Below are 12,856 nucleotides of genomic sequence, written 5' to 3'. Positions count from 1 at the left end.
CAAATTAAAAATGTAAAGACAAAGTTTTTATCAATCAATTTTCTAAACATTTTCAGCAATTTTAAACTGCCAGCTATAAGTTAAATTTTTAAATTATTGGCAAGTGTATGGCCAATTTTGTCAAATAGAGCTCTTCTATGATTATAGCATCAAAAATGATAAACAAACACACAAATTTGGACACAAATACAACACCATGGGTAGTTTCGACATTTCAACAGTAAAATAAGGCCAATTTTGTCAAAACACAACCTCCTCTTCTTTCTATTCTCTGCACGTTCTCTCTATCAGCGTACCATCCACCTTTTCTCTCTTCCTTCATTGTCGTTTTCAATCCTCCTTCCGTTCCAGATCCAATTTTTTTTCGTCCGTACCGTATTGCTATGGAAACACATCAAATGAGAGTCTTTGTGAGCAACTTGTGTGAGTCTTCGGAGACCAAAAGAAAAGATCCTTTGTGAAATCAAAGGCTAAGGGTTGGTTCTCTTTTGGGGGTTAGATTCTAGAGTTGGAAACACTTTGGATGATGGAAATCATTGAGTTTCTTGTTCATGGGAGAAGATTGGAAAAATGGTAGAAATTAGGTTTGTTCTTAGAGAGCTTGTTGAAGCTAATTTCTTGTAACTATTGTATCTCTTTGTTAAGAACTCATTGATAGTGGATTGAAGATATCAATGTCTCCCCCATAGTAGGTCAATATTGAACCGAACTGGGTAAACATTTCTTGGTGTTGATCTTTTTCTCTACTCTCTTTATCTTGCTTATTCTTTGGTTCGATTATGGGGTTGCTTTAAACTTGGTTGCTATATTAGATTTAGGTCTGTTGTTGTTGCTTGTGGTTATTTTGGTTATATGTTGGCAATGAAACTTGTCCCACGAATCTAAATTTCATTGATGTGAAATTTGAAGTTACCGAATTCACAACGTTATATTTGATATAAAGTTTGCAACATATAATTAAGTATTGTTCTAAGCATAGTGAAATTTTAGAAGGGTTATGCTAACAAAAATTGACTACAAGTGATAAATTTTATGTAAAAAAAGATTTTTTTTTTAATGTTTCATTGTGTTGATTACGCAGTTCTTAATATAAAGTTTCCACTTTAATCTTCTTAACAAGTGCCTTTTTTTAAAAAATAAAATAAAGGTTCTTATAGCATTTCATTAATAATAATATTGTTAATACAATGAGGGATATTAAAATAAATGGTGAGACTAGCTGATAATGTGGCTTCTCCTGCAAGAGAATAAACTACCTCATTTGCTTGTCACATGTTGAACTCCACCGAGAGTTTGTAAAGTGGGAAGTGAAAAGTCGTTTGCACTCTGAGATAATATGGCCAACTTCTAAGACATCAGGCTTGTTAGAATGAAAAGCATCATGGGTTATTTTGGAATCCACCACGAAATCAACATTACCCATTAGCATGTCACTTAGCCATTCTAGCGCATAAAACAAACCAAGCGCTTCTCCAACAGAGACGAGACAAATCAGAGAAAAACTCACAGTTTTTACCAAAACAAAGGTGTTATCATCATCTCGCACACATTTGCCAATACATGTACGATTCAAAGTCTGCGAAAAAGAAGTATTTATGTTGCATTTAACTCTGCCTTGGGTTGGGCGCTTCCATCGCACGTCAGAAACCACACCTAAGATGGAAATCGATTGCGACGTGCTCCTATTGTGCAAAGCCGAAGGAACTTGCTGGTGATTGTGCACATTTTGAGGAGTATTAGCAGACTTCCAATAATCTATAAGCTGACATGCTCTATCGACTACATTTTCACATAACTCATGTTCATTCTTCTATAGTTTGATGTTCCGATGCTTCCAGAGACTCCAAAGAACGACTGCCATATGTTGAACATGTTCCTGTGATAGATTTTGCAACAAAGAAAATTTAGCATCTATAGCCGAATTAGTGATAATAACTGCATGATTAACCTCAATCCAAAGTCCAGCCATTTGCCATACTTGCACCACAAAAAGGGCATTCAAAAGAAATATTTGCAAGGTCTTCGTGGTTAGATTTACCATTAACGCAGTCTGTTGGACATTGAACCCCTTTGTCTTGAAGACGGACTTTAGTCGACAAACAACCTCTACACATCCTCCAAATAAGATTCCTCGCCTTTGGAGGAACTTTCATCTTCTAGATACCCGACCAAAAACCCGGACGCCGCTAATGAGAGGTGTCAACTAATTCGTCAACACACAACCTGTACGCACTACAAACAGAATACATACCATTTTTCTTTGCTTTCCAACCAATATGATCGGTAGGAACATGAGGAATTAATGGAGTTTGAAGAATTGAAGACGCAATGTCCTCACTAAATCAACATTTTGACTTTTGGAATTATCTTCAATCAAACTATCCACAGTAAAAACACGGACAAAATGCGCTACTGTTATATTGCCATCAATACATTCACCATTTAACAACCAAGGTTCATTAAGGATAGTAATAGAATTACCTAGACCGATACACCAACGAGAACCACCACGGACAATGAATCATGCACGAAGAATACTACGCCATACATAACTAGAGTTGTGACCCAACTTTTCCGAAAGATGGTTATTCACTACTACAGAAATGACATTTCACATCAGTGGAAATCGACATTTCACATCGGGTGGCAACCGATGTAACTAAAGGTGATGTTGTATGTCATTCACTTTTCACATCAGGCCATGAACCGTTGTGATATGTTGAAAACCACATCGGGCGGACAGCCACTGATGTGATATGAGCTGCAATAGTGTGAAAAGATAGGATTTCACATCGGCTGTACAAATGTAGCCGATGTCAAATATGTGTTATTCACATCGGCAATAATCTGCACTGATGTGAGTTTTAGTGTGCTAAAACACCTTTTACATCAGGTGAATTTGCACCGATGTGAATTACCTCGTTTTTTTTTAAAATCTTTTGAATTTTCTGCTTACTAACCTGGTACAGGACCAGATAAAATATGCCTTTTTTTCTTTGAATAGACAAATTTTCACAATATTTAATACTTATAACTTCAACCATTCTTCTAAATCAAACAAAACCTTCAAAATGTCTATGTCAACAGCAACCAAAAACAAGAAGGGTACATCCACAACAAACAAGAAGGTTCATACACACAAAACAAAACAAGAAATGTCATGCTAGAAATAACAGATCTCCCAGCAGTACCAAAACAAAAAAAAAAAGGTCTCTCTCTTCAAGTGCCAACATATCTCCCAGCTAGAAATAACAACAAACCAACATTACTAATTAAACATTGAAGCATACATCCTCCTAATAAATCCTAAGTTTCATACACTTCAAGAAAACAAGTTGCTCAATCGTTTCGCAAAGCATACAGCTCATCTTCTGTTAATGTTGTTGTATCATTGAATATCTACAGTTTGTAAAATAGATTTAAATAAGTAAAATAACAATAAGGATATGTCTATCTATCTTAATTTATATATATATATATATATATATATATATATATATATATATATATATATATATATATGGGGCTTGCCTTGCCCCTACATCTTAAAAAAATGCGGAACCAGCCTCTTCAAGAAAGCTTTGCTTGGTAGGCGCTGCCTATTCACTCGGACAATGCTCTAAACACGAAAGTGTGACGCCCTCTTATCCCATGCTGAGTCACAGGCAGCGCCTCGGAAAGCGCGGACGAGCCACATGCAGGGAAACTTGCACGTGTATACCTTCATCCAAGAGGTAGTAATATTAGCAGAGACGATGTCTAGCACACCAAAAACAAGGATAGTAAGATAATCAAACTCACAAAATAAGGAATAAAGGAAATGAATGGATTAAGGGAGAAGAAATTTTCAAGTGCTCGTTCTAGAGAATTATGTAGCAGGTCATTAGAGCTAAAGCTTTTTGGTCGAACTCACCAAAGCTAAGTTATCACAATTTGAGGAAACAGACCAATCGTAACCCACGGAAGCCCATTGAGGGTAAACAATTTATAGAGAGTTCAGTAGGGACTCTCTTGGTACAATGGCTACATAACACTTGATTTGGGGAATTAATTGGGAGATATAAGGAGCTATTATTAACTAACAGTAGTAACTTTGAGCTAAGTTTTATGATTGAATTGAAAAGTGCTTGTGATGGGTTCGATAAACTTATGCAATGTTTTGCTATTGTTGTATCATTAATCATTTCTCTCTAAATATTATATTTCTGAAAACCATAGGTGGTTAATGCTAGTTTCAAAATTAACCTTGGGAGGTACGTAACTATGAAAGTTATACAATGAATTCAATATTTATCTCCTATTAATGTTATCCAAATTATAGTAAAATTGAGCATGTTACTCTGATGAAGATTGGTATAGAAGTATGCTGCTCAGTATTATGTTGATTGTATTTCTCTTTATTTGTTACGTGAAGGAATACTTCAACATGCAGAATCTCTACTTCAACATCCTTAATTAAACACTGTCATCATAACAACGAGCGGCTACTATGTACAAAAAACAAGCAAAGATACTAATATAACATAACTTATCACAACAATTGGGAAAATACATTTGAATACCACTTATCACACCATAGGACAGAAACCACATTTCAAAGTGCTAGTAATATTATTAGCCACAAGTACATGCTGCAGAAATGAGTTAGAAATGTAATATAAATTTGAAAACTAATATAACAGAACTTGCTAATGTTTTGATATCTCAAAATCATTGTAAAAGCAACAAAATAGGCTTTAACGAATTAATTCATAAACAGAAAGCTACGGTTAGGATTCAAACATGACAACAAAGTTACGTCTTTTGGAAGTCAAAACACATATATTTAAGTTCATTTTCGATCGGCCACACAGAATTAAGGGCACGTTACAGAAAATGTATTGGAGAAAAATGATTGTTTCAGCTTTAGTTTCGCCAATGGTATAAGGAAATAAATAGTTTCAAATGCAATAGCAGAAGAATAGGAAAAGATCATTCTCATAAGCTTAGTGGTTTAGATATTGCAACTTTGGATATTAGAAAGTAATGAAATTAAAACAGAGAAATGTTGCTCACTAGATAATAGGAAAAGATCATTCTCATATCATTTTGCAGATATAACAAGCATAAACATTTAAAACAAAAAAGAAATTTCTCGATAATAATAATGATATTTGAAACTGACAAGCCACTTCGGGTACATGCAGTGTCAACATTATGGTATTTGAGAAAGGTTGTGTAAATATTAAACTCAATTGGTCATGCGCCCATAATATTAATGACACTTGTTTTCTTCTTAATTATTGAGTGATAATTCAATTTTGTTGTTATTATCATAAGTGAGTGAGGTATCTGTTAAAAAATGGAGAGTATTGTATTAATGCAAGCCTGTTACAGCTTTTACCAATAGCCAATTCCTCTTCAATATCACATTCTCTCTCACATACCTTTACACTATTTTTTTGAATCAGCATAGCCGCAAAAGGAGGTGTTTAGCAGCACAGCTGTGCTAACACCAGCATAGTCGCAAAAACAGAAGAAAAACAGGTAAAAACCCAGAAGAAAACACCTATAAAAAACCACAGCACCACATAAAAACTGTTCTAACAATTCCTGTCACATGGCTATCGAAACAGCGTCACACAGGGAGCCGAAAACATACCTTTACACTATGAAATGTAGAAAAATCTTTTTTTTACCATAGATAAATAGATATTTATATGCGAGGAAAATCTTGCTGAGATGAATAAGAAAAAGGAAATTGTAAAACCTCATCACAAGAACATCATCACTGTGTATAAGAAAAAGGAAATTGTAAACCCTCATCTCAATAACAATTTCCTTGCTGATATCTAACCTACACAAATTTTAAATTAAAAGTACTAATTTAACACATGTTATATTCAACTAAATAGTAATAGGGTGGAATGGGTTTCTTTGTTCCTGTTCAATACTTCGTAAAAAAATTGTAAACAAAAGTAACTAATCTGATACAATGACTATAATCCAACCTTTCATTCTACCATTGGCTTCATGTTGCACAAATAAGAACTAAATTAGCATCTAGTACCCCTAAACAACTCAATTAGTTTTCCACATAGAACATCGACCAAAATCTAGTACAAGTTCATTTATGTATATATGATATAATTAAAGATAAACTTACATGTTCAACATTTGCTGGTTAAAGTAAAGGGATCTCAGTTCACATATGATCAGTTGCAAATTGCAGAGGTAGAATTTTTATTTTTATTTTTAACGGCTAAACATATTAGAAAAAATTGACACCCAAGCACAAGACGTACCCGAGATAGAGCAAAAACAAATACATTGTTGATGATTGATTTAACAACCTTGTAAGTTAAGACTAAACAGATATGAACAAGAGGAAAATAAGATTGCCAAATACAAGAAACCAGAAACAGGAAGCCTTATACACGACTATCAACGACTGAAATTCAAAGATCAATCATTTCAACAAAATAACCCTTAATAAACAACTACATCTTCTAAAACAACTATAAAACTCAGCACCACACAAGCAGCAACACTAACCAAGCAAAACTCAGAAAAGCATAACAGACCACCACAAAATCTTAGAATTATGATAGCAACACAACAAGAGAACACATATACCCCAAATTAATGCTACCGGCTGATCCCAAACTACCCAACCATACAGTTGATGTATAAATTTTATATGCAAAACTTAGTGAAAGAAATTAATGATGAGGGTATTAATTCCATAACGAAAGATATTCCATAGTGAAAGAAATTCATGAAAATCATTGTAGTTATATTCACCATACTACTTTAAAGATAGAACAATCCCAAAATTAACCCTTGATGCAGTTTTTGCTAAATTTTGAAATAAGGTTAGTAGTGATAGAGAGAAAGTTCAATGCATATTGACGTGAACAAATCAACTCAAAGACTATAAAATTCTGCTAATTTTTTTTTTGTTTCTGTCAAGTGGATATTCATAGAGGCAATGGCTAGCCTACAAGATGTAATGAAAACTCATTTGCTTCAGATGCCCTGTCTTGCAATATTGACAAAGTGGGATTGAAGTATTAGAGACAAAATGATGGAACTGCCTCAATAAAGCAAAGACAGTCATTTAAAAAAAAAATAGAGGCAATGGCTAGCCTACAAGAATAATATTGATGTCTTTATATCCAAATTTTATGTGGCTATTCTAGATGATACACCACTGTGAAGGTATATATATATATATATATATATATATATATATATATATATATATATATATATATATATATATATATTGTAATGAAGCAAGTAACAGTTGCAAATTATATATGTTGTTTCAATGATTTATAGGCTCTAATTATGTCAAACATTAATTTGATCCATTCTCAGTTCAAAGTCTTTTGAATTATTTTTACATTTAAAATGTTTGATTATCAACAAGTATGCAGCCTACACTATGACATAAGCACCACACTTATTATCATTTAATCTAGACAATTCTTCCCTTGACCATGCAAAAAATCCATTTGAATCCATTAAGGAAAAAAAAATCCAATTCTTCCTTAGATACATTGTTCTTGGCCTTCCGTGTTTCTATTATTCCATTTTACCACGCAAATAAAAAAAATCCATTTGAATGCATTAAGAAAAAACAAACTACCACAAATAAAAAAAAAATCTTAAGAAAAAAAGTAGTAACTCCTAGTTCAAACCCAAATTCACAATAGCATCAGTGATAAGAACAACTTATGAGAGGGACTTCAAATTTGTTTTCGCTGAACAATCAAAGTAGATGCTAACATACCCTAACCCCAATGATCATTAAACAGAAAATTCACCAAACACGTTGGCTAAATAATCAGAAACAACAACAAAAAATAAAGATTAAATAAAAGAAAATGAAAAGGGTTTTCAAAGAGAGAAAGTGTGAATTGAAAAGAGGAACTAAGAAATACATACCAGCTAATTCTTACACCTTCATCGCTGCAGAGAACGAAGTGTCTTTTGGCCATAGATCCAAACTATTCACTTTCGACATCTTCAAAACAACCTACAAGGAAAAGAACAAAATTAAACTTCAAATATTCTTGTATGAAAACCATTATAAGAAGATGAGATTAAGAGAAGACCAGAGATTTGGGGTTTTCAGAAGACGACGAGACGAGAGGGCAACAGAGAGGAATAGTCGTGAATATATACGAAATCACTTAAGTTGCAGTCTTATCTGTCCTCGACGGCTTCTTTTACGAAGAAAGGAACTAGCCAGTAGATGAAGAGCATTGTAGATCTAGGGTTTTGCTTCCACTAGAGGGAAGTGAACTCAATCGATCCTTCTAACCCAGTTGAACAAAATTGGAAAGAAACACAATTGAACGGATATTTGTGGTGGTTGGGACGAATTTGGGACTGAAATTGGTGGTGGAGATTTTGAGGGTTTTGGTGGTGGGTCAAGAAGAGTGAAGAGAGACAGAACGCGAGTGAAAATAATGACTAATATCTTTTTTGTTTATTTTTTATTTGTTTTCCCTTCGGCTGACTGGATCCACTGATGTGAACAATGTTTGATATAAAGTTCACTAATATTACGAAATTGCCACCGCGTTTATCTTTTCCCTCAGGCATTAGTTCCACTGATGTGAAAACTCTTTAGTATCTATTATTCCCCTCAGGCATTTCCTCAGCTGATGTGAAAACCTTCTCCAAAGTTCTTTCCCTTCAGATATTTCTCCACTGATGTGAAAGCCCTGATGTCAAATGTATATTTTCTAGTAGTGATTGTTAGGAAAATACCTAACTTGAAAATACGAGAAACAAGTGACTACGACTCTGTCTAAAATTTCCGTCCTTTCTTGCCCAAGAATATTGCCAAGTTGAAAACCAAATGCCTTAAAAGCACTTGTTAGCATTTTCTATTTTAAAAAACCAACACATTTATATATTTATATGGTAACTCTTTTTCAAACTAATTAAACTCATACAAGAATGAAATTCTACAAGATAGACACATGGTTCCTTTTACACACTCTAACTACAAAATTTCCTCAATCTAGTAATTGAACTAGTCCCAAAGTTTAATCCATGTGAAAAGCAAGAAGCCAACTACTATGGACATAATATAATACTACATCACCAACTTATAACTAAGCCCTTGTAAATTGCCATAATTAATGCATTGTTACATGATGGAACATGCATTAGGGTTTTCATCACTAAACATGTTGGTGAGTTTCTCATCCATTGCATTAGGGCTAGATATTGCTTGAATTGAGTTCTTCACATAACCAGCTGGTGCTTTCTTGTCATATGCTTGTGATATATAAGGATAAGCCACCAAGTTGTATGGAATATATGGCCAAAACTCTGCTCTTTTTCCAGTGTTCTGAATTTTCTTTAAGACTCTATTTCGGTCAACATTACCACTAACAGTTACTTTGCTTTGCTTTCTATTTACCTCCACTTGCTTCACACCTGCATGCATGGTCCAAATATGGATTAGATTCCATATTTATAAGATTGAAAGTAACTTTATACACATAAAATTGATTTTAATATGCTTAAAGTTTTTTTTTAATAGAACTACTTTTTGAATAATAAATGGATTCTCACTCGAAGTCTAGATTTAAAGTTTCTGATATACATTTAGATTTACCTCCACTTGCTTCACTCGAAGTCTAGATTTTACGTAATTGTAAATCGATATACATTTAACAAAATTTCAATCAAAATTAATTTTTGTAATCACATAATCAACCGTTTCTCCATGAATACTCAAACAAATAAAATACTAAAAGAGTTTTTTATTTTCTTATTTTTTTATTTTTAAGAATAAATACTAAAAGAGTTTGGAAAGTCTTAACCGCCTTTTAAAAATAACTTCACAAAAAAGATGAAATTAGCTTTCATATCTCAGTTTTTACTTTGCTCTCTTTATATTTCTTTTTAAGATTTTAAGAATTTTTAATAAGTGGTGAAAAATAAACTTTTTTTTATTGAAAAAATCTCTAAGGTTATTAGCTAATAAAAACTTTATTTTAGCTCCATTTATTTACAATAAACTTTTTTTTTTCTTTCTTTTAATGGCCAAGAACATTGGCATGAATCATGTATGGATTTGAACGTTCACACGAAGCATGTGAACAAAAGAACCATTTCTTTTTTCAACGTAGCTAAATAAGTAAAGGACCTAGTATTATGTTGCATTTATTATGTTTTTTTTTTGCGTCCTTGAGTGATTGGTGTTCAAGAGAAAGAGTTGAAAAATTTATTGCTCAACCTATTCTTATGAGACATCTTATATTTTGTACAACAATTACAGTAACCCTATAATTTTTGTTTTGGGCAACGAAGTCCTATGAAATTATTATATTCGTACCATGCTAATGTTAGGTGTATTTGGATTGGCAGTATGAAAAGCATTAATGAGGTTTTCCACTTTCCACCTCTCGCAAACAAGAATGAAAACACTAAATGGAAGTAGCTCATTTGACAATACATAATGAGATTATATAAGGAAGAATCAATCCACAATCTTCAAAAACTAAAAATTTAAGGAGGTACAAAGAGTGTTTTTTTAATAATAAAAAATGTATACTAAGAATGACACATTTCGGGGCCAGGTTTTGAAAGGCATGAGTCTGACCTAAAAAAATTTATAAGTCTTAGTTTGGCATATGACCTATCATAGACCGTTTTTCTTGGTCTAGTCTGACATATTTAAAAGCTTGGACTGGCTTGAAAGCCTACTTCCAAGCTTACTTTACATTAAGGTCATCAAATAGTTCATTTGACCTACTAAATATGCTAAACAGACCTTAAAAGGCTATTTCACAACAAACAAATTTTAACAACATTAAAGTCTATAGCAAAAAAGCATATTACGAGACTGATAGATAGAGAAAAACGTGTTTATATTTTTAATGTATGCAATTATTTTAATATAAAAAATACTTTTTAATAGATATGTATTAATAGGTCGGCCTATCAAACTTTTTTTTTTTTTGCGGGAAGGTCGGCCTATCAAACTTAACAAGTTTTTTTTGAAAGCCTAAGTCTGACTTGTTTAATTAACTAAACATGCTTTGTAAAATACCTAAGCCTAGGCCTCTCTACTAAACAGGTCTGGCCATAGCAGGTCGTAGGCCCATGTAGACCGGTCTAATCTATTTCCAACCCTAATTCGAGAGAACGAGCAATCTCGTTGAGGATTCACAATTTTTTTTATACGTATAACCTATTAATTGCAAAGTTTCAGACTTGAACCCAAGTCATACGAGCATTTAACGTAATGTTCAACCATCTATGTCAACCGCAATTGGTGGGCTCGGAGTTTTGAAATTTTGAATCAAAAAGTAGTCTCAAAGAAAAAAAGAATGTAAATACTGAAGTAAGAGTAAGACAAAACATAAAATGAAAGTAAAGTTTATTAAAAGAAGAAAATAATATAGTTTTTTTTCATTTATGTTAAGAAAAAACCACTAAGTTTGAAGTATGCAATTGTTACTATAGAGCAAGAAAAAAGAAAAATATAAACCTTTCATGTAAGCAACAGAATTCCTAACTTTTCTTTCACAGCCATCACAGTCCATTTTCACCTTGATTTCAACCGTCTGCAAGAGAAATATACAAATAATATCAAAATCATGTTATGTTATAAACAAAGAGGCGTGAACAAAATTTGGATATGTAAGACTAAGAACTGATGAAAACCTGCATTGGTTTGTGTTTTTTTCCAGTTGATCGGTATTCAGGGAAATAATCAGATAGTTTATCAAGAACACCCATTTTTTCTATCTTTCTTGAAGCAAAGAAACAGAACAGAGTAACTTTGTTTGTGTGTGTGGCAGAGAGATAGGGCAAAAGGGGTTTATTTAGTACAAAAATATTGGGGTACAAAACTTGTACGTTTAAAATGGAAACGTTTCCTTTATATAGGGGCCTATAGACAACAAAGTTGTTTGCTAAATTGTGTTTAATATTTTATTTGATATAAAACAATGGTTACTTATATGATGTCCCACAAACACATATCATGTATGTCCTGAACAGAACAGAACACCAAGCCGTGTGATTTATTTTTGGGTTAGCTGGATGTGAGCTAGACCAATATGGCAAGTACAGGTTATATATGATTACCTTTAAAAAAAAAGGAGTTTAATTGTGGTGGGTTAGCGTGTGATTTAGTGCACTGAAAATTGAACAACTTGATTTTTGTAAAGATTAATTTCATAAATTTAAAATGGGTTAAATATGTTTTTGGTCCCTATAAAATGACGACCTTCTAAGTTTAGTCCTTACTTAATTTTAATAGCTTTTTTAATCCCTACAAAAAAAAATTTACTTATAATTTTAGTCCCTGCTAAAATAAATTTTGTTTAATTATCCTTAAACTCTTAAATTTTTTAACGATTCTTTTTATATAAGTTTAGAACACTATGAAAGGTTCATTTACTAAAATCTATAATTTTTTAACATGAAATAAATTAAATATGAATTTTTTAAAACGACAAAAGTTTAAGATATAAGTAACAAAAATATGGACGTAGAAATCAAATTTTTGCGAGATTTTTTTCGGAGGACCTTTTAATAACGTTCTTAACACGCCTGTAAAAAATTGTTGAAAAACTTAAGAGTTTAAGCATAAATTAAACAAATTTGGATTGAGTAAGGACTAATATTGAGTACAAAATTTTTTTGTAGGGATTAAAAATGCTATTAAAATTAAGTAAGGACTAAACTTACAAGGTCGCAATTTTGTAGGGACCAAAAACATAATTAACCCATTTAAAATTATTAAATAGTTGGGGCACTCGTTACTCGTTACAAAACCCTTTTAATAAAGCTTGTTTGGTTATGTGTTTTATGAGCGGGAAGGGAGAGGAGAGAA

General features: G+C 32.6%; 1 protein-coding gene and 1 long non-coding RNA gene across 3 annotated transcripts; both read right to left on the bottom strand.

Annotated features, from left to right (window-relative positions):
- Positions 1-3,009: 3,009 nt before the first annotated feature.
- Positions 3,010-8,465, bottom strand: LOC146953223 (uncharacterized). 2 transcript variants are annotated; one of them, XR_015008741.1, is made up of 4 exons: positions 8,103-8,465; positions 7,933-8,023; positions 3,722-3,759; positions 3,010-3,399 (listed from the first exon to the last, which is right to left on the bottom strand). It is a non-coding gene; the product is annotated as an uncharacterized LOC146953223 (long non-coding RNA). The 2 variants fall into 2 exon arrangements; XR_015008747.1 differs by lacking the exons at positions 3,010-3,399; positions 3,722-3,759 and adding an exon at positions 3,505-3,721.
- A 378-nt stretch (positions 8,466-8,843) lies between these two features.
- On the bottom strand, positions 8,844-11,872 carry LOC146953222 (heavy metal-associated isoprenylated plant protein 20-like). Its single transcript, XM_085708467.1, has 3 exons — positions 11,680-11,872; positions 11,504-11,579; positions 8,844-9,441 (listed from the first exon to the last, which is right to left on the bottom strand). The coding sequence occupies exons 1-3, from the start codon at positions 11,752-11,754 to the stop codon at positions 9,149-9,151; spliced, it is 444 nt and encodes a 147-aa protein (XP_085564593.1). The 5' UTR covers positions 11,755-11,872; the 3' UTR covers positions 8,844-9,148.
- Positions 11,873-12,856: the final 984 nt, after the last annotated feature.

This window comes from Medicago sativa, chromosome 1, assembly GCF_051527215.1.
Source record: "Medicago sativa cultivar Bolivia chromosome 1, Bolivia_mono, whole genome shotgun sequence".
Lineage (NCBI taxonomy): Eukaryota > Viridiplantae > Streptophyta > Magnoliopsida > Fabales > Fabaceae > Medicago > Medicago sativa.
This window is presented reverse-complemented; position numbering and strand designations above follow the sequence as displayed.